At 37.3% G+C, this 22,300-nt stretch overlaps 1 protein-coding gene across 2 annotated transcripts; it reads right to left on the bottom strand.

Moving 5' to 3' along the window:
• Positions 1-113: 113 nt before the first annotated feature.
• On the bottom strand, positions 114-21,195 carry LOC127450884 (uncharacterized). 2 transcript variants are annotated; one of them, XM_051715328.1, is made up of 15 exons: positions 20,472-21,195; positions 15,600-16,111; positions 15,021-15,389; positions 11,272-11,352; positions 10,872-11,114; positions 9,526-10,011; positions 8,770-8,967; positions 8,128-8,313; positions 6,281-7,690; positions 4,390-5,718; positions 3,409-4,173; positions 1,918-2,053; positions 1,457-1,554; positions 1,286-1,373; positions 114-252 (listed from the first exon to the last, which is right to left on the bottom strand). In XM_051715328.1, exons 1-15 carry the CDS (start codon positions 20,659-20,661, stop codon positions 191-193), a joined length of 6,153 nt encoding a protein of 2,050 aa, XP_051571288.1. In that variant the 5' UTR covers positions 20,662-21,195; the 3' UTR covers positions 114-190. The 2 variants fall into 2 exon arrangements, with proteins under 2 accessions (XP_051571288.1, XP_051571289.1); XM_051715329.1 differs by lacking the exon at positions 4,390-5,718.
• Positions 21,196-22,300: the final 1,105 nt, after the last annotated feature.

Genomic DNA, 22,300 nt, shown 5'->3' with positions numbered 1-22,300 from the left:
TTTACACAATACAGTAGGCTGAAATGAACCATTCCATAAAAGTATATAACATATCAGATTGAGACGGCTATTAAATCCACTGTAAAAAAAAACATATTTACAAAAACAAAACATGTTGCTTTTTTAAAACATGACACTAAAATATAATTCAAACTTTCTATCGATCAGTGAGTCTTCAGGCTGTCAAGCCTTAGCATGTGTCTTGTCTGCTGTGACCTGCTTCTTCCCAGTGGAACTCACTTTCCTCTGTGTCTGAAACAAAAGAAGCCTTCTGTGAAGTAAAAGAGCACACCAGCAACTACAGCGCACAGTAGGAATGCCTGTCCCTCATCAACCAAGGCTGTGTTTACACTGCAAGGCTTAATGCACAGATCCCATCTTTTGACCGAATCTGATTTTTTGTCCCGCCTATTTAGATTCACTGAAGACATGACTCGTAACTGATATCAGTGTTTACATTAATCTCCCTGCCAAACTAGAATGATTCCATTGCTTGTCACTTTCACTTATGAGCGCCACGGTTCACCCTCGGGTTTTGAATGGACTTGTGCCATTTCAGGTTTTCAAAAGTAGGCAGAATTGCACGCGATTGCAATTAATTAGGCAAAAAAGGCAAAAGCGACTTTTTACTGCTGCCATGGTAACCACGGCTTTAATGATTTCAACATCAGTCAGATGAGAAGCGTGGCTAAGACCTTAAAGGTCAGGAGTGGTGGGACCAAGTCCACATGTTTGACGACAGGGAGTGTACACGTAATTTCCTCAAAAAGAGAAGCTTTGAGTTTTTGTGCGAGCGCCTACAGGCACGTCTGCTTCATAAGGACACGGCGTTAAGAAAAGCAATCCCTGTGCGCAAACGCTAACAGTGATGACATTGCCAAGGGGAATCGGATATATGTGTTTAGATGTAGTTCAGATGTCCAGATACTGGATATGTATCTGATTTAAAACCACATTTGGAAGTGGCTCAGATTAGATGCGAAAAAATCCGATCTCGTGCAGATTTTTCTTTTTACACGTTCAACAACCGATCTGTGCCAGATGTGAGCAAAATAATCTTATTTTGTGTGACAGTGTAAACACAGCCCAAGTCTGGTCATCAACAAATTATTCTAACATCATAGAAGGTTCTCAATTCTGGTCCTAAAGTGTCCCAGCACTGAACATTTTGGATGTCAGAAAGTTTTTTTGAAGTCTTATTAAAAGGGCCAACCTTCACGGTTTGGGACTTATTGTTGGGTGTTGTGATGCTTTTCAGAAGTTGCATAACAAGCAGTATCTTTACCTTGATATGTGGATGCAGCTTCTTCACCAGTGCTCTCATTAACAGTGTTTAGCAAGTCTTCGGGACTCTCTTTGTGTGGCTGTGTTAACTAATAAAACAAGAATGTTCTTTCTGTTTAGCTCTTTTATCCTATGATCTATTAAAGCATATAGCAAAAATTAGGCTCTTTACCTCTTTTCTAGCTTCATCCTTTACTGACGTCTCTTCACTATGGACTCCTCTCTTTGACCTTTTCAATTTTACTTGGTCTGTGCAAGATGGAGTGCAACCTGAGGACAATACAAACACTAGTATCATACTACAATTTTTAGAATTAGACTTATTGAAATTCAAAAATAACAAATTAAGTGCATGTTGTTTTGTGCTGTAAAAGGCAATACTCCTGGATAAAGCCCATATTACATTGATTGCACCAGAATGGCTTCTCATCTAATGAAGTGTAAAACACAGAATTGCAGTCGAGAATGAGCATAAATTATTCTGGCTTTTTCCAGATTGATTTAGGTATTTTTAAAGATGTTGATGAGTAACTATGCTACCTTTGTCGCTATGACTAGCTTGCGTCGATAGGAGTTAGAGTGGTATGAACATGTATGTTGTGAATACTTGAGAGGTATTGTATTCTCACTGACCTGTGTGAGTGTATTCATGTCTACGCAGCTTGTAGGGACTGCAGAAGGTTGCACCGCAGTGCTGACATGCATATACTTTTGAGTTGGGTGTAGAACTCTCCCCTTCACCCAATAAATCATCCTCCATGAACAATGTCTACACAAGAGGGGGAAAAATCATTGAAAGGTAGGAATTCTAAAAAGTAAAAGTAAAACGTGCAGGGGGTCAAACCTTATGGTCTTAAATAAATACTCAGTGACTATACAAAATAGCCTATCTGCTGGCCTCTTAAAGGGACAGCTCACCTAAAAATTAAAATTCTCTCATTATTTACTCACCCTCATGATATCCCAGGTGTGTATGACTTTCTTCACCAGAATATATTTGAAGAAAAATAGAAAAATATCTTAGCTCAGTAGGTCCTTAAAATGCAAGTGAATGGAGATTTCTCTTTTGAAGCTCCAAAAATCACAGACAGTCAGCATAAATGTCATTGATACGACTCCAGCGGTTAATGTCTTCTAAAGCGATACGATCACTTTTGGTGTGTAAAATATCAATATTTAAATACTTTTTAACTGTAATCAATGGTGAGGGTAAGGTTCAAGAGAGGGTGGAGTCCAAGCGGTCTCTCTTGTGATGTACAAGCGTTGCCATGATACAGATGTAATCTCACGTTCTCCACTCGGTTGAGACATCCAGGATAAGCAAACAAATGCACCATTGTGAGTAAAGAAACAGATAAATATAGATCTAAACCAAAATCAACCAAGCTACTGTACAGCGTTCCTCCTCACTTGTAAACAGCTGCTGCTCTTCTGGCTGTGATGCACACGTCACATGCGCGTACCGCTCCTGACCAGAAGCATGATTTAGAGTTAAAAAAGTACTTAAATATTTATCTATTCCACACCAAAACAATCGTGTCACTTTAGAAGACATGAATTTAACAGCTGGTGTCATATGAAGTTTATGCTGATTTCTGTGTTTTTTGGAGCTTCAAAAGAGAAATCTCAATTCAGTTGCATTTTAAGGACTTACTGAGCTAAGATATTTTTCTATTTTTTTTTTTTCAAATGTGTTCTGGTGAAGAGAGAAAGTCATACACACCTGGGATATCATGAGGGTGAGTAAATAATGAGAGAATTTTTGGGTGAACTATCCCTTTAAGATCTCTTCGAAAACATACAGTAAAGACCACAAGTGCACTTTGTTTTTCAACACGTGACACCAATTTCATCATCAGCAAAGTATGAGCGTACTGTCCGCACATGCACCTGCCATTGACTATGCTAAAGAGCATCACAAAGCAGTCGTAGTGCGTATACGTCGAACACGCCCGTCCAGGCTCACGGTCAATAGACTATATTTTTAAAAGGCTACAGTGCTCAACCATGCGGAAGATAAAATGGCACAAAAAACACCCTAACCCTACGATCTGAGAACAATGTAAGGATCCATTGTTATGAGCCCTGATAAAGTTACTGAATGAGAAACAATAAGTCATTTACCTGATTTTGATGACAGGACCTCCTCTTTCTCTTCCTCCCTCTCCTCCACGTTTCATGTGTTTGTGCTTTTACACTGCTCTTACTTAGGTCATCAGACACAGTTTGGGCATTTTGAGGTGGGCTGAAATCATTACCAGGACTTCTGGGGATGCAGTCACGGTTTGGGTAAGCTGTGATGGAGCTGATCTCTGATGTTGGAGTTATTGATCGCTCTTGATCAACATTACACTGTGAGAGACTTACTTCTTCATTTGAGCAGTTTGTTGATTCGTGTTCAGCCTTTATTTCAGTAGTGTGTGGCATTTCATTACCGCTAGTCTCAGCATTTTGAGGACATTTGCCCTGGCACTGCTCTAAATGTGTATCAAAAGACTTCTTGCTAAATAACCCTAAACAGTAGATGCAATTAACACGGTCATCAAATGAGCTAGATACTGCAAACCTCGCAAATGGTTTTACATCTCGCGTACTATTTTTAACCACATCTGTATTGTGTAGAACATTTCCCTTGGTTTGGAGAAGACTCAAGAGCTGTCTCCTTTCTTTTGAGCTCTTGTCAAAGCTAAGAGCTTTTGCAACCTCTGGTTCACTAGGATGAGCAGACTGGAGATGTGCAATCATTCTATAACGTGGTTTCTTGCAGTAAATGCAGTAATGTGTCTTGAACAATCTGGACTTTTCATCACTGGAATTGGTTTGGCATTCAGGGCCCTCTGGAGCTTTTTCAAATGAGCTTGTTGATAATGCATCATTGTCTGTGAATGACTGCATAAAAGGAACAATAATACATTACATTTTATATTATTTCACCTCTAATCTCTCAAATGCTTTCTATGGTCAATTTTAGCAAAACTGTGAGTAGCTACCAAAGATCAGCACTTTCAGTATTACTGTAAACAATAGAATAATTTTTTACAAAAGAGCACCACTAGCCAAGAGCTTGCATTGCAAAAAATATTGCTTATTAAAATAGGAAACAACCTGAGAAAGAACACTTGGACAACTTTTCATAGACTCATCCTCTTTCAAACTGCTGTTCTGGTTGTTTTTTTTCCTCTTGTGCTTGCTGGTCACTGATATGCTTGAGTCATGTTCAGCTTCAACAGCAATGCTATTGTCATCCACATCAATAATCTTGTGAGGTTCTTCTTGGAGATTACAACCATGGGATTTAAGGCAAGACATCTGCTCTACTGCTTTGGGTTTGATGTCTTGAAAAGGAGGATTTGAGTTTGATTCTGGATCTACTGTTGGCTGATAACCACAACTGCCAGGGTCTGGACTTTCAATTTCATCACAACTTCCTGAGCCCAGAAAGAGGCTCCTATCTACATTCAAATCATGGATATGCTGTATATCATCACTGCATGAATTTGTACTACCAATCACAGCTAAATTGGAAATGCTGTTTGATTCCATATTGTGTGTTGAGGAAGAGTCAGAGAAGTCCAAACCTGAAGTTAACAGTTCCTTTGGTTTTGAAGAAAGTTTAAGGTCTTCACTGCACCCAGTATCATGAGGCAAACAACCATCACATTCTTGAACAATGGTTTGTTGTGTGTCAGAGCAGCCAGTTTTGGATACAAAAGACTTATCTTGTTCGGGAAAAAGAGTTTTGTTCAATGCACCCAGTCCAGCACAAGGCTGAGGATGATCTGTCTGTTCTACAGAAGACTGCTGAAGAATGTTACAACAGATGTTTAAAATGGAAGGGGCTGAAACTGTAGTTTCTGGACTAGGAGTTCTGTGGAGTGGTTCTTCTAGCATCTCCACATCAGAGTTCTTTGTTGTACTACTGCCAGTTTTTACTAAGGGAGGAAACTCTGATTCCAGATGGGGAAGATTAATGGCAGCAGACTGGCAAGGATCTAGACAAGATGGATTTGATGATACTGCATTAAGATCGTCCGAGACAGGAGGCCTCTCTGGTTCTTGGTAACATGTTTTCTGTGCAGCAGTGTACCAAGGGTCAACAGTAGGAGGGCTTATGTGTTCTAGATCACAATTAGTAGTATGCACCAGAGTGTCTGATTCTTGAGTATCGTTCTGCTGTGCTTCATGTGCCCTATGGTTTAGAATTGGATGATCCCTTGAATCTGAGGTTTTCTGCAGTGTGCTAACATTAGGATTAGATAAGGGAGTATTAGCTGACTCTACAATTGGCTGTAGTCTGGAACTGCCGATAGTGTCTGGAGTTGGATTTCTTAATTCTTCATCAACAATTTCCTGGGTTGAGCAGGATGCACCTTTGCTGTTCTTTTGTTCACAAGTCAGACAATGTTGTTGAAATGGGTTATTTCGATAAGACCCCTGGCAAAAATGAAGATGGCAGAAAACAGTATCTTCATCATTGTCCATTCTATAATCTCTGATGTTTGAAGTTTTTCTTAATGGCAAAACTACTCAATTTCTTTCCTCACAGTTTTTGTCAAGGCTTAAAGCTTTTACCACTTTTGGCTCCCTTGGGTGTTCATACTTTAGGTTCAGTTACATCTTTCTACATGACTCCCCACAAAACCAGCAATATGCTTTTCATTCTCCACTGCCATCATAACTAGTTGTGAAGACTCCAAATTTCTCAGAAATTTTTACAAATGACTCAGCCTTGTTCAAAGACAACTCATTAGTAATCATATTTTTTACTGAGGGATCACTTTTCCCTGAGTTGTTTGATGGATCAACTCCACCATATTCTGTCATCTTCATTGAGGAAAGAAATATTTTAAACTACATAATTAAATCTAAATTAATAACCTTACTTAAATTGCTCTGTTCATATATTTTCAACTCTCTTTACATTTTGACTGATTTATTTACAACATATTTACTTCTGAACCTGTATTCTACTTTTGAATCTGCTAGTTTGTCATACCTGTTGGTTTACACCGTGTTTCTTATTTTTTCTTTCATCACCAAAGACAATCTTCATGTCTAGAAGTTTCTTATCAGTATGACCTTGTAAATGCTGCGATAGAGATTCTTGACCAGCAAATATCAAACCAGATATTTTCATCTCCTTCTTCTGAGTCATGGAGCTGTCCTCTGTTTGTTTGATGCCAGCAGAGGCCATTTGGTCTTTGATGAGTAGGTCATTAGAGATACTCTGATCATTTCTTTCATTGGGTACAAACTCAACATCAGTGTCAGCATCAGAATCAGTTTGTTGTGAGGCACTGTCTATAGTTGTGGGATCTTCCGTTATGGATTCCATTGCATCTGGAGCTGGAATTTGGGAGTCATTATTTGGAGCCTTAATCACTGATTCAGGAATGACAGTTCTGCTAGCATCCAATTGTTCTTTTGATATGCTAGCCACTGAGGCTATTTTCTTTTTATCTAAACCTTTAGAGGGACCCAACATATCATCATCCACATCATCTTCACTGTCTGAGAGGACAACAAAAAGTTCTGAGTCAATGTTTTTCTGCATGGCACCAGAAGTGGTTTCTTTGAACACAGACTCTAAAAATGGAGTCGGTTCCATAACAGTTAACTTCATAGCAGAGATCTCTTCACGATCCCAATTAGTCTTTCCACATCCAGTCGGGGCATTTTTAGCAGCAGTTATTGGCTCTGAACTTGCTGATTCCAAGCTGCTTGCAAAAGTGCTTGTTTGGGTTGCTGACTGTTCTGGTTCATCATCTATTACTATCACTGGTATCTGGTTCTCTGAAACCACTTTTTGTTGTCCCTTTGTGTTATTTCCCACAGAGAATTCAGTGGCCTGTGGGACTACTGTGTTGTTAAGCTCTACTTCTGTTTGAGATACCTGCTGTAGGGATCCAACCTCCACACAGACAATGTCTGTCTCAGAAATACCACTGTAGCCAACACCAGGCTTGTAACCCACAATGTGATCATTCATAACATCACCCATTTCATCATCAATCAATGCTGGACATGAGGTTTGTTCAAGATCAAAGCCACTTCTTTCAGAACTGTCTGTTTTGACATCACCTACCCCAGAAACTGTGCTCAAGTACTTGCATTCAGTCATAATGGGTTCTAGAACAATCCTGGGCTGCAAATTGATGTGGCTTATGACATCACTGACCAACTCTGATTCAGTTCTTTGATTAGGCTGCCCAGTAACTGTCTGAGGTAGAATGTTGAGGCTGCCAGTACAGGCCTGCAGTGCAGACTGTGGTTGACAGAGATCTTGAGATACTGGATCAGTTGCACTGATGCTCAGATGTGCAGATTTGTCCTCATTTATTGTTTCTTCACCCGCAGATTCTTCAGACACATCCCTGTTTCCCCTTAATGGCGGAATTGTGGAAACCTGTATTAAAAATAAAATAAAAAAATGTTCACTCAGTCCAATAAAAATTAAGCATTGTTTAAAATGCTTACACTTAAACACAAAAAAAAAAAAAAGACAAAGCATTGTGACACTGACGTGCCTATGATCTACATTTACGTAAAGCAGGAAGTTCAGCACTTGTTGCAAAAACTAAGCACCAAAGTCCAGTGAAGATGAATGAGAAACAAGTGAGTAAGAGATCACAATACATCACAGTTTATCACAGATAATGACATAATATTTTATCGCCAGGTCCCGGCTGATTCTCACTCCTAGTCAACATGATCTAGAATTCAAGGATAATCTTCAAAGCATCCTTCATCGTTGTAATAATTTGTCTTATTTTTAAAGTAGTCTCCGAACAAATAAATAGGGAAGAAACCAGCAGTCATAATGATTATTATATAGTCTCCTACCTCATGATTATGGTTTCTCGGGAGTCTGCAACGTATGTCACCATAAAACTGTGCCTTGCGCTGCCGATAGGAATACGGTTTCTCACCAGAATGAATCTGCATATGCATCAACAACCGCATTTCCCTGGTGAAAACTTTGTCACAAAATGGGCAGGGAAATGATCCTTGACCTCTGGTTTTGCTGCTCTGAAATGAAATGTTTGGGGATCCTTATAAATATACATTTATGCATGGGTCATTTTTTGAAATGGGGGCCGTTTAAACCAAATTTTCTGTAAGATATTAAACACTCTCTCAGAAATTAGGTGTTAAACTAAATTGTGTTGCCAAATAATACAACCTTCAGAAAAGTAATAGGGTTGACAGTTTTACAGTCCAACATTACTAGCCTTAATCTCAAGGCCATGACAATTCAACATGCTTAGAAAGACTATCTACAAATATCCACTTTTAAATAATAAACACATTTGGGGGAAAGAAGTTGAGATTTGTGTTTAGGAAAAATTAAATAGTAAAAGTTGGCATCAGTTATTGATTGTTAGTAATATTTCACACATTAATGAAAGACAAAATATACCAACTATGCAGAATGACCCAGAGTTTCAGTTTTGTGCATTTTTGTTATTATTTAAAATAACATACCGGTTTATTGGTGTTTCCTTCATTGCTCTGCATCTTATCAGTTTCAGACTGTTCATTTCTGGCAACAAGCTTTTCTTTTCGATGTCCAAGCATGTGCTTCTTCAACCAGTTTATACGGGTATAGATTTTGCCACAGTATTTACAGACACAACAGCCAGGTTTGTTCTTTACCATCATTTCAGCATCTTCCATTGATTGCTAAAAATATAAAGATTTTTGATTGGAACAAACCAGGTTTATTTGATAAGCTTTGTCCTGTAAAACTATCAAATGTGTGAATACATTGACATTTTGAAATTCTGTTTACATATAATAAACATCTCATATGCAAGAGAATCTTTTAGAATTGCGTTCATGCATTTGTGTAGTTGATAAGCAGCAAGAGTTTAGGTAAAAAGTTTGATGAATATATAAGGCAAAGTCTATATTTAGGTGCTAAGACCAGAAACCATTTCTTTATAGTTTTTTACAATTAATAATAAATAATTATTAAAATTCACTAATCATTTTTAAATGGTGCTGTGTGACAAATGCTTTTTAAAATGACAAATATTGCACATAGACTCTCAATTAATATGAGGTAATTAAAACTGCATGCATAATTATATGATTAGCTAAATGCTTTTTAAAATAGTGTGAGATGGCGTATATAGCATGTCACACCACAGGCCATGTCGACTTTCAAAAAAGTATTTCATGTCAACTACTCAATTTTCATTTTGATCATTCCACAGGTTTTACTAAAAGGCAGCATACCGATTTCTTTGGCTGTGTATTACTTGTTGACCCCTTGTCATTAAGCTTTTCCTCCTCCTCACTCGGTTTCTTTGCTTCTCTGCTTTCTTGTTTTTGTTGCTTAAGCTTTGTTTCCATTAGACTTTCCTCATCCATCAACATCCGTTTTCTTCTTTTGTGCAGTAGTAGATTTTGTGCTATGTGCGTCCTCTTGTGCTTCTTCAGCCTCCATTTCATCATAAATGTTTTGTCACATAATTCACAAGGAAACGTGTTCATCAGACTTTCAGTGCCTGATGTTTCTCTGTCAAAGTCTGAGGCATCTTTTTTTGATTCCTCTGGCTCCTCGGGAGCTCTCTTTGACTCCGTTACTATTTTATGGCCATCTGCACTCTGTACTGCCTCATTTATATTTACTTTGGGCACAATAACGATCAGGTTGGCTTTATTTTCTTGTTTTGACTCCTTAGATATTCCCTCTGCATCAGGTGTGCCCTTATAAAATACCTTATCAATCATACGTGAAGTTTGGTTAGTTATACAAAAATAAAATGTTACAAAATAAGTAACATAAACAGGATATATATTAAAATGACAAAAACACAACCTGATCTCATGAGAAAATTTTTACTATGAATTCATTTTGCATTACCTGCTGGGATGAATTGCAGCAATTTTCTGGTGAAATATCCACTGAGTGACACCAAAAAGCAAGTTTTATTATGTCCAATACTGATAAGACTTTAATAAGGTTGAAAAGCCAAAAATATCTCCAAACATATAGATCTGCCTTATTTTAAAAACCAAACCCAAACAACATTAATGCATTTTTTTTACCAAGCCTATCCCTGAATCTACCCCTACCTGGAGCTTAAAATGTATTTTAATTTCAAAATAACCTTAGAAGAAACCACTGCATTTTCAGATGCATTTCAGCTCCATACATTGCATTCAAAGTACATTGAAGGTACAGTTAGTTTGTGTGTTCGCTGGGAGTCGAAACCATGATCTTGGCATTGCTAATGCCATGCTCAAACAGAAGAGCTGCAGGAAAACTTTCAATTGCTTGTACAACAAAATATATGTATTGGGATCCTTCACAGAAGTTTAAAACCATCCCATACAACTTGTGCACTTTATTCCAAGTCTTCTGAAGTCATACACTAGCTTTGAGTAAGGAACAGACTGAAATGTATTTACTAATACTGTAACCTTCCTCTCTAATCTTGATTTGTCTCATTTAGTGCCACTCAATAGACATCTCATCTAGAAACTGCAGCAATCTGTAGCCGCAAGTACAAGATTTTCCCATGGGACCAGGTAGCAAAAACATATTAAATTACAAATCTGTAAACCAAACAACCAACCTTGGTGAAGGGTCGTCGTGACCTCCTCAGGCCACTGCCAGGCAAGCTGTCAAAGTAACTAATACTATTCTCTTTAAAGTGACGCATCTGAATGTGTGGCCCCAGCCATCCTTCACGAGCAAACACTTTATCGCAATGTGGGCAGGGAAATATTTTCATTTGCACTTTCACTCTTTTCGTACTATGTACTTTTGTACTTCCACTGTTTTTAGGGTCTGCCTCCTTTGTTTTTCCCTTAGACAGCTATGGAGGAATACAAATATCCAAAATTATTTTGATGATACACCATATACCCAGCAATGGTAAAAAGTTGAACAGCTATAGACAAATAGAAATGGTATCACATCCAGATCTCCGTATAAAACAAAACATTCTTCATTGACATTTTGAGAGCGGGTACCTTATTCTGGACTGGCATGTTCTTCTTAAGCCTTTTTGCTCTGTCCTTCACCACCGCATCATTATTTACGATCCTTTGCTTCTGTAAAAAAGTCCATTTGACAATGAGAGGAGCAAGGAAATACACGTATGCAATGTAATATTCACTGGATTTTACATGAATGAAGAACAAAGTGTTAAAAACCAGTCTGGTTAGGAAAAGAATACTAGAAGTGATTTAAGGAAGAGAGCTTTTTTTCTTTCTTTTTTAATTAATTTTTTTTTTTTTTTTTAAGAGACTCATACAGAAAATTTGAAAGTGGCAAATTCAGGGCACCGATATCCCAATATTATGAATTTTCATTTCTGGAGTACATTTTTTACATTCAAGTTTTTGTGTATAATGCCATAGCATTATAGGTGCATTTACAAAAACACACATACTTTGCATACATGTAATTTGATGTAGTTAACACTGACAGAATCAAAAACAAAAGTCATTTAAATAGTATACACTGACTTTGTCACCTAAAACAGGTATTGGTAAAAACAACTGTCCCTGAGTGTATTGTTCCAAACCACCCAAAATGACTCAAAAACACTTATTTTCAAACAAAAGATTTTATTAAAGCATATACATATATATACACACACACACACACACACAAATACATGTACATACACTGGTGGCCAAAAGTTTGGAATACTGTACAGATTTTGCTCTTATGGAAAGAAATTGGTACTTTTATTCAGTGGCATTCAACTGATCACAATGTATAGTCAGGACATTAATAATTACAATTTGAAAAAAAATGTTCAGAACTTCTTAAACTACTTAAAAGAGTTCTCATCAAAAAGTCCTCCACATGCAGCAATGACAGCTTTGCAGATCCTTGACATTCTAGCTGTCAGTTTGTCCAGATACTCAGGTGACATTTCACCCCACGCTTCCTGTAGCACTTGCCATAGATGTGGCTGTCTTGTCGGGCATTTCTCATGCACCTTACAGTCTATCTGATCCCACAAAACTCAGTGGGGTTAAGATCTATAACACTCTTTTCCAATTATCTGTTGTCCAATGTCTGTGATTCTTTTCCCACTCTAACCTTTTCTTTTTGTTTTTCTGTTTCAAAAGTGGCTTTTTCTTTGAAATGTTTCCGCACCCCTGAGTCTTCTCTTTACTGTTGTACATGAAACTGGTGTTGAGTGGGTAGAATTCAATGAAGCTGTCAGCTGAGGACATGTGAGGCATCTATTTCTCAAACTAGAGACTCTGATGTACTTATCCACTTGTTTAGTTGTACATCTGGGCCTTCCACATCTCTTTCTGTCCTTGTTAGAGCCAGTTGTCCTTTGTCTTTGAAGACTGTAGTGTACACCTTCAGTTTTTCTTGGCAATTTCAAGCATTGTATAGCCTTCACTCCTCAAAACAACTGCATACTGTGGCAACTCAAAAATAAACACAAAAACAATGTTAAGCTTCATTAAATGAACCAAATAGCTTTCAACTGTGTTTGATATAATGGCAAGTGATTTTCTAGTACCAATTTAGCATGATTACTCAAGGATAAGGTGTTGGAGTGATGGCTGCTGGAAATGGGGCCTGTCTAGATTTGATCAAAAATGACTTTTTTCAAATAGTGATGGTGCTGTTTTTAACATCAGTAATGTCCTGACTATACTTTGTGATCAGTTGAATGCCACTTTGGTGAATTAAAGTACCAATTTCCTTCCGAAACAGCAAAATCTGTACATTAATCCAAACTTTTGGCCACCAGTGTATGTATATATATATATATATATATATTTATATATATACACACACACACACACACAGTATATACACATATATACAGTACAGGTTTCATTCAAACTGTAAAAATCAAAATGATAAATGAAATGAAAAAAGTTGTGATTTCCATTTTTAACATGTTTTTACACATTTACACTGCATGGTTCTTCAGGTATTAACACCTTCCTTATCTCACTTTCTCCTTCTACAATGCTTTCTTCTTGCTCAGAATGCTCTAGTTTGACCACAGTTGTGTCCAAAGCGTTCATCAGCACATTTACTTGGCTGCTGAACCCTTTTGCCTCTAAATATTTACTTTTATGTTTTGATCTAAGATGAGACCACAAATTAGAGGTGTTCTTCAGAGCAGCGTTGCTGGAGCCCTGACTAATTCTGTTTAAACATGTATTGCAGAACACTTCACCAAATTCATCTTTTGAGAAGTAGTCCCAAACTTTGCTAAAACAGCGCTGTGGTAAAGGCGCCCCCTGTGAAACAATGAGAAAAAATACGAACATGAGATCTGTGTTCCATCTTAGGTTATGTTACTTATTTGCATTAAAGATATTATACAATAGCATGCAGGTCTGACTGTGAAACTACGTATGGAATGCATTCAATTAGTTGGAGGTATTTTTGCATAGTAATGCAGGGTATAAATAGACCTACAATATGAACATTGATGATTGTCTTAATCTACATAATCTTCCAAATCAAGAAGCTCAGACTAATTATGAATCCAAGTACTACAACACTACATGGAAACAATTAATTAGTTACTCATCTAACTAGTAACATGCAACAAGTTAACTGACAAAAACGGAACATATATCATCTAGTTTATTCCATTTTAGACTGGTGGCACTACCCCAATTTAAATAATACCTTTTGCACTTTAAAACATGGTTGTTGTTTTTTCACAGTTGCAGAAGTAATCTCTACAGTTACAAGCAATCTGAGGAAATTCACACAAAGTTTGGATGAAATACATGCGTTTTGAACCACATTTCTGCTCGTTTTTGTAACTAACGTTTTCGCCTCCAAACTCACCGTTTAAACTGCATCCGCTTCAGTAGTCACTTTCTTGTTCTCTTCGTAGATTGGCTGTAGCTGTGGGAGTATGTTCAGTTCATCCAAATATACGCGCTTGCTATTTTAGGATTCACTGATTGACTATGCAAATTTTGATTTGTTTGTTTTTAAAATCCTTTCTGGGTGCCAATTTTCGAATATAACATCAACAAATTAAACACTTTATAATAGCAGTGTGTGATATTTGGCTGTGACTGCCTCACAAAAGCATTTTGCTTGTATCAAATAAAATTATATATTCTGAGTATACTGTTGTTTTACATTTCAGTGGTCTTTCAGAAAAATAAAAAGATAAACTCATCATCAAAGTTGACATGCACAAAGTATATAACGCCTATGTGGGAAAAGAAGAATGTTTATGTACAGCGGGGCCAAAAGTCTAAGACCACATTGAAAATCTGGGATTTTTTTTTCTTCTTCTCTATTTTATCATGAAAAAAATACAATTAAACAAATTTATGAAAAGTATTTGTGCACTTATTCTTTCGTGCACTCACTAATCAAATTTAGGCAAATTTGTGGTCATTTGACAATGACCATGTTAATTCCTTTGTACAAAAGGTCACAAATAACATGAAATGACATGAATAAGGTTTTGCACAACCTTGTGGAGTCCATGCCAGCTCGAGTGCATGCTGTCATAAAAGCAAAAAGGGGAAATAACAAATACTACAGAATTCTGAAATTAATGTTCAGTTTTCAATTCAACTTTTCACTCAAATTGTTATGCTGAAAATATACTATAATATAGGCTAGCTAATATATACTGTATTACATTAGAGAAAATGCTTGTATTTTGCTTTTATTTCCAGTGATCTCAGATTTTGGACCCCACTGTACGTACATCTACACACACTATTAAACTAAAGAACATGAAATGTGGTACCTTGGGTAGTTTCCTCTTCTCATCCACCATCTCATTCCTTGCAGAATATGTATTTGGGAGGTTCACAGAATGTCTCCTTGCTTCCATCAAATGTCTCTTTATGTGCGCTGCTAACCGACCGGGCCGTATAAACACCCGACTGCAATGAGGGCAACAAGGCATTCGCTTTTTTGCTTTTTGCTGGTGTACAAGATGCACAGGGTTGGCAGTACTGTTCTCTGGATCTTTATCACTACTAGTGTCACTTTCAGTAGTTGGGCTGTCTTGGTCTTGTTCTGGCCCAGTAATAGCCAGACGTTCGGCTAATGCACTACTCCCGTTCGTCTGCTCAGACCCATCTGACAGATCATCCCCAATTTTCCTTGACAGCTGTGTGTGAGAGACAACTGTTAAACGCAGCAATTTAACGCACCCTGCTGATTTAGATGATTTTAGGTCACTGCTACGTTAATCATCCTTTACAAGCATTCAGTGTTTGCAAAAGCAAGATAAAAAATGTAAAGAATAAACAGTGGAAAATACCATTTCACCATTATAATTTAATTCATGTAAAATTAACACTTTAGTTCTGAAGCTCACCTGTGAGAGACCATGCAGTTTATTCTTTCTTTTATTTTTGTCGCCGTAGAAACATGCTTTGCGCCTGCGGTACGCATACGGCCTCTCTGTGGAATGGATGCGCATATGAAACATCAGCCTCTGTTTACTTCCAAAGACTTTACCACAATCTGGACAGGCAAATGACATCCTCTGCCTTCTGGAACCCTCTCTCCAGCTGCTGACTCTGCTGTTTGAAGTTGGATCAAAGTCCAAAGGGGCCATGTAACTTTGGTTGGAGTCCCAGGTCATGCCATCTGTCAGGCTATAGTTAATACCAGCACTCGTCCCAGCTATGGCAGATCCCTGATCAGTGCTTTGAGGTAATGTGGCATGGCTGCTGTCAGGTCTTGCATTCAATGGGTGATCAATGGTCTCTGTTTTGATCACAAGTTCTTCTGATTCCAGTTCAAATCTAAAGCTGACAGTACTCTCCTCTTGCTGGGATGGATTGGACTTATCCAGGGTGGTAAGCATAACAGGTTCTGATGGGCCTGAGAATTTCAACAAACCAAAAAACACTGTGGTCACAAAAGTGACCATTTGATGAGATCAAGTGTTTGTTTGTACCACTTCCAAAATCCCTAAACCAAGATCAAAACAATCAACTGTAAGAGCTTTAAAGCTACATCAACCTAACTCGGCACATACCACATAGACTGTTCTGACTTCATGTACTTAGTCTTTTGTAACTAATCCAACTTACAGTTTTCCCATAGTGAACAATCGAAAATCACAAAGACTTGCATTGCCAAAATAATTTGAAAGCGAAGGCTAAAATCGTGTTTCTCCAAATACGTGTCAAATTTGTGGATATGTAGCAAATGGTGAATCTGTAAATATTTTACGCAGTCTATATGCATTCTGGAACAAAAGACAACTATGTTTGTGATCTCTGGTATCCCCCCAATAAGCTTAATCACTTTTGCTGAGTTCCGAATGGCATACTACCCATACTATTCTTACTAATTTTGCCATAAGTCTCTATGGCAGAAATAGTAGTAGTATGGTAGTATGCCATTCCGAACTCAGCCTTTGATTTCATAATGCATGTGAACTGATCTGAGAGCGCCGCCGTGCGCATGCCCACAGATCAGTGCGTCACCGATTTGTTCTGAATCACACACAGAAATCACAACATTGTGGATTAATAATCACATTTGACCAACTCGCCATTTTGATGTTATTTTGTTTAACTATGCAGCCCTGAAGGATCGTGAAATTAGTTTACTGATGCGCTCTTTATGAATAGCCAAATCAAAGCACATTAAAATCATCGCGACAGTCACGATATTGGTCAATTTTACATCTTCAGCTAAATTATCTCGATTATATCATTAATATTCGATATATCTCCCAGCCCTAATTGTATATTGCATTTTTCTCCATATCATGCAGCCCTACTCTCTGCCTCTCTCTCTAAATGTAAGGCCTGTATAACCTTCAACCCTTAAACTTTAAAAACCATTTAAAACTTTCAGACAAAGCTTTGTCAAGCCAACTTCAAAGTCTGTCTTGACAAACTTTACCTATCTAGTTAAACTGATTTAAATTTTCAACTTGTGCATACAACGAACAACAAAATAGCTCAATATGAAATGTACCGACTTAAAAGGTGCACTCAGTAATTTTGGTGTTTGTGTCATCTTGGACTTATGCTGACAACTAGGGATGTGGATAAAACATCATTCAAACGCAATAGTTTCCAATTACTGATGCCACTGCAGGAAAACATTATTCACAATCAGCCACGATTACTTTAATCCATGAGTGAAAGTGTCCAATAACAGGGTGGTTACTGAGATTAATGTGCCCCTCAAGTGGAGTCAGAAATTGCGTAATTCCGAGTTCCACGCACATGAACGACCTAGTGAAGTTGTATTTATGAGTGGGAAAGTCGAAATCCTAGATGACGCCTGAGTTTCAGAGTTGGGATGTTGGAAGGGGCATGTATACATGAATGATGATGGAAACCACTGATTTTACTAAATTATTTCAACATCTGTTCTTCAAAAATATTATTTTGGTATTTATGGAGTCAACTATTGACTCACCCTTCCTGGTTTGTTTTAAGCAAATTAACTGTTAAATACCATGCATTAATAAATATGTCATCTATAAGTGATGCAGGTTTATTCACATATTTATTCACCGGTGCATAGGGCTGGGCGATACATCGAATACCCACAATATAATCGTGATGATTTTGCTGATGATGTAAAACTCACCAATATCACAATGATTTTAATGAGCCTTTTAGTTGGCCATTAAGTTTCATAGAGTGCATCAGTAGACTAATTTAACGATCATTCAGGGCTGTATAATTATTCTAAATAACATCAAAATGAAGATATGATCATATGTGTTTATTTTAGGGATGTGCACGAGTAGTCGAATAATCAAGTATTCGTTTTGCAATAAGTAAAAATAGTAAAAATACTATTCAAATTTTGCAAAGTTTTGCTTTGCTGGCCATACATACAGTGAGATGCATATTAAATCCTGAACACACAAACTAAAACTGGCAGTTATAACAGAATACACTGGGTGGCACTACTGAGTGTGGACACAAGTTGATCACATTTGATGAGCAAACAGCTCTGTCAGTATGTTTAGATGGACACCAAAAAGTGGGTTACTGCGATGTGGCTTACTGCGAGAAAGTTGGGTTCCTGTTTAAATGTACTGGATAAGCGGTGTACTCTTTACTCCCGTATATGCGCACTCATCAGAAAGCAGCGTCCCCGTGGCAACCTAATCCCCGCATCGCTTCTGTAACCAACAAACATGGCATCCGAGAAAGACTTTGCTAGCGGAGGGACATGTGTGTATAAATGAGTATAGTTTACTGAGCATGTAGATATGCTTGTTTTCTCAACAAAAACATGACATGAGATACTGTACTTTTTTGTTTTCACGCATTGCTTGTTTAAACGTTTTCAACAAAAAAACAGGACATAATATAAGCTTGTTTTGGATGTAATTAGAAGCTTGTTTTTTTTTTTTTAAATGGTGATGCAAACTTTGACTAAAAAAATTATTATATAATGTCTCTCTCATTAATTACCTTCATTGAAATAATAGAATATTTGAGTATTCCTTTTTATTTGAATACCAAATTATTGATGAGTGCCCATCCCTAGTTTATTTAACTGCCAAAGGCTGCGATTAAAGACGGATAAACATGGTCTGTGTCCGCTTCAGAATGAACCGGCGATGCGCTGATCTATGTGCACGTGCAGGGGAGGAGGGGCTCATGGGCTTGTGTTTTTAGTGCAGTTCACCTGCATTGTGTAATACTGCAGGTTCAAGCGTTCGCGCAATTCCAAACATTAGTAACCGCTATAAAGTTAATATACAAATCTATAAACGCGGAACAGTTAAGGAGAGTTTGACAGCGGTTCACAAGATGCAAAACTCATAACTGTCAAACAAACATTTCACTTCCCGTTTCATAATAAATGTCCATAATAAAGGTGACAAACACGACTGCACTTGCAGTGTCAAAATAAAAACCCCAGGTTAGGGTGAAGTAAATAGGGCAGAAATATATTAATTTATCTTTAACAAATCTTATCCTAAAAAAATAATAGTCCAGTATTATATTATAATAATAAACTTGACTGAGTTCCACAGTAATCATTTAGTACTATGCAATATTCATCTGGTTTCCAAAAAATAAGTGAAGTAGTTTTTGCCCACCTTGTTTTTTTATTAATCTTCCATATATGATTGTATGTTAAATATAAGTATAAACGTGAAAATGATTACATTTTAAAACTGTGCGAAACATGCCTTCATCATTTTTAAATAGACTTTTATTTAATACATTTGAAATATTAATTCTACATGGCTAAAATGGCTGTTTAGATGAAATGATGGTTCGTCTGATAAAAAAAATAATAATATGCTATTTCAGAGCAAAAACATAATTAGAGATATCAAATATTGTCAATTTGCTGAGAAATATCGAGATGTAAATTCTGAAGCCATATCGCCCCTACCGGTGCATCAGAAAATTAGCTTTTGCATTCATTCTTTGTGTATTTGTTTAAGTCTGGCATCTACAGTATTTTGTTTTCCACTTGAATGTATGACATTTCATTGTAAGGAATGCCCAATTCGGAGGTACGAGCTTCCCAGGTCCACTTGAAAGCAGCATTAGCAAGTCGTTTTCGGCTGGTCATGTGATCCAACATGGCAGCCCCTATGAGGGGACCCTCTCCATGTAGAATAAAACAGCTTTTATAAGGTTACTGAAATTACTGGAATCTTCATCTCAAGTGAGGGCACATGCTTTTATACATATGTTTCAAAATGACTATTGATTTATTTTTCAGTATAACGTTTTTAATGAGGAAAAAATTACTGAGTGCACCTTTAAACCTCAGTTCGAGCTCTGAGTTGTAAGGAAATGCAAGTTAACGTTCTTTTGTGAGTTTTTGTGGCTCGTCACTTTTCTGCGCGTGCCCTCTCACGTTTTTGGAGCGAAAAACGCTGGATGGATACACAACAAACGGGTCCATGTTTGCTTCCGTCTGTAATGCAACCGCATGCTTTTTTACGCCTCTGACAATAAACAGTATAATTTTAAGCTGCTACTATTAATAAAATGTTTAACTTCTTGTATAATTAGCATTACTATGCAATAGCAGCTGCTACTGTACACCAAATTCAACCAAAACAGTGCACGGCCGTGCATCAGCTGCACAATACAAAACTATGCAGCAACTAAATGCATCTTTCAAAAACTGCTCACGTTTCTCCCTTAAACCACCATCATCCTTGTGCTATCAGTATTGCACAGTATTTTGCATGGAAAGCTGCTTTAATCCCGGCCTGTTGTCATGCTACCTTGCCAATCCGCTGGATTTGCGCCCTCCATCCATCGGAGCCTCCGTCTCAGAACCTCGTTTTCTTTCCGCACCCGAACCGTCTCCTCTTCGTACTCCAGCACCGTACAGCCGACCATCTCCATGATCTGCTCCACCGCCGCCATCAGACGCTCATTCAGCGCGCGGTGCAGAAGCTGAAGCTTGGTCATTTTTGATGTATTATTTTTGAACTTCAGCAGCAACCAGACACCACTGAAAGCAAACTAGTTTGCCCCGCTGCATTAGCAAGTTTTTAACTCCCCTGCTTCTGGAAACAGCTGACTGCCACCTACCGCACTGGAGAGCTGCTACAGCAAATTAACATTTGGAGATAATGCATGAATTATTTGCAGTCTTGTTTCTCGTCGACATATGTCATTGAATTGGAGTAGCTAGGTTTTCTGAAGATGTACCGTGGTAGAAAGATTCCACCAAAATACCTTGGTTACTACAATTGTTGCTGACTGCGATAAAACTGCCCACAGTGCTGGGTAGATTACTAACGAACTGTAATCTGGTACTGATTACAAATTACATGACTAAAACTGTAGTAAGTAACGTAATCTCTTGGATTACATTTTAAAGGTAATATAATCTGATTCCTTTTAGATTATTTGATGTCACATGCATTTGAATAGGGTAAATGTAACTTTGACAAAGTTGCTTAAATGCCTTGAAAACGTACAAAATATGAGAATTTCTTTAAAAAAAAATTGGGGGGGGGGGGGTTTCCTCGCCATTTGTAAAGTGAAATAAAAAAGACAATTAAAATGTTCCTACTCCAGCAATTTTGGCATTAAAGTAAAATTCTGGATTCAATACAAGTTAAGCTCAATTGACAGCACTTGTGGCGTGATGTTGATTACCACAAAAATTCATTTTGCCTCTTTCGATGAAAATCCCTCCTTTTCTTTAAAAAAAAAAAAAGCAACAATTGAGGTTACAGTATGGCACTACAATAGAAGTTAATGAAACCAATTTTTAGAGGGTTTAAAGGTAAAAATGTGAAGTTTATCATTTTTAAAAGCACTTTCATTATTCTGTTAAAACTCATGTATTATTTGAGCTGTAAAGTTGTTTAAATCATAATTTTAGTCATTTTAGGGTTTGTTGACTACATCGTCATGGCAATGAAGTTGTATAATTGGCTAAAACTTTACACAGAAAAGGTTAAAAAGTAATTTATCACACAAAAATCATGTTAACATGTTTGTGTCTTGTGTCTATACTTTTGAAACAATGAGTATTTTAGCGTTCAAAAAATACCCCCTTCACTTCCATTGTAAGTGCCTCACTGGAACCCAGATTTCTGCTTTTTTTAAAGGAGCAAAGAGCCGAAATTTTTTTTTTGTGGTAATCATTATTATGCCACAAATACTGTTGATTGATCTTAACTTGTATTGAATCTGGAATATTCCTTTAAAAGCACCATCCGTGTGTGGTAACAGATCAGACCAGTTATATTTGTGAATCAACGTCACAGAAAAAAGGAAACTCTCAAAATTTGTAACAAAAGAATCATTTCTTAAGATGAGTACAAAGCTTTTGCGAACGAAAATGTTTTTACCACACTAATGCAATCAGTTCTGCATTTATGTGTGGATTACCGCTCCATCTTCAGTGTAAATAGGGCTGCTGGCTAGTATCAGGTCGGTAGTTACAACCACCCACCCATTCAAAAACACTCCAAGACTTACCGAACATATATCAGCTGTAGGCTGATTTTAATTAAAAATATAAAAATAATTAAGAGGGATCAGTAAATTAATATGTAATCCATTAAGATGTAACTGTAATATGATTACAATT

The sequence above is a fragment of the Myxocyprinus asiaticus genome, chromosome 13, assembly GCF_019703515.2.
Source record: "Myxocyprinus asiaticus isolate MX2 ecotype Aquarium Trade chromosome 13, UBuf_Myxa_2, whole genome shotgun sequence".
In the NCBI taxonomy this organism is placed as follows: Eukaryota; Metazoa; Chordata; class Actinopteri; order Cypriniformes; family Catostomidae; genus Myxocyprinus; species Myxocyprinus asiaticus.
This window is presented reverse-complemented; position numbering and strand designations above follow the sequence as displayed.

Coding starts and splice junctions, on each gene's coding strand:
- LOC127450884 (XM_051715328.1), bottom strand. CDS start 20,661: ATGACCAAGCTTCAGCTTCTGCACCGCGCGCTGAATGAGCGTCTGATG. Junction 10,012..10,871: donor CACGACGACCCTTCACCAAG/GTTGGTTGTTTG, acceptor ATGATTGATAAG/GTATTTTATAAGGGCACACC. Junction 8,314..8,769: donor AAGGAAACACCAATAAACCG/GTATGTTATTTT, acceptor ATTTCATTTCAG/AGCAGCAAAACCAGAGGTCA.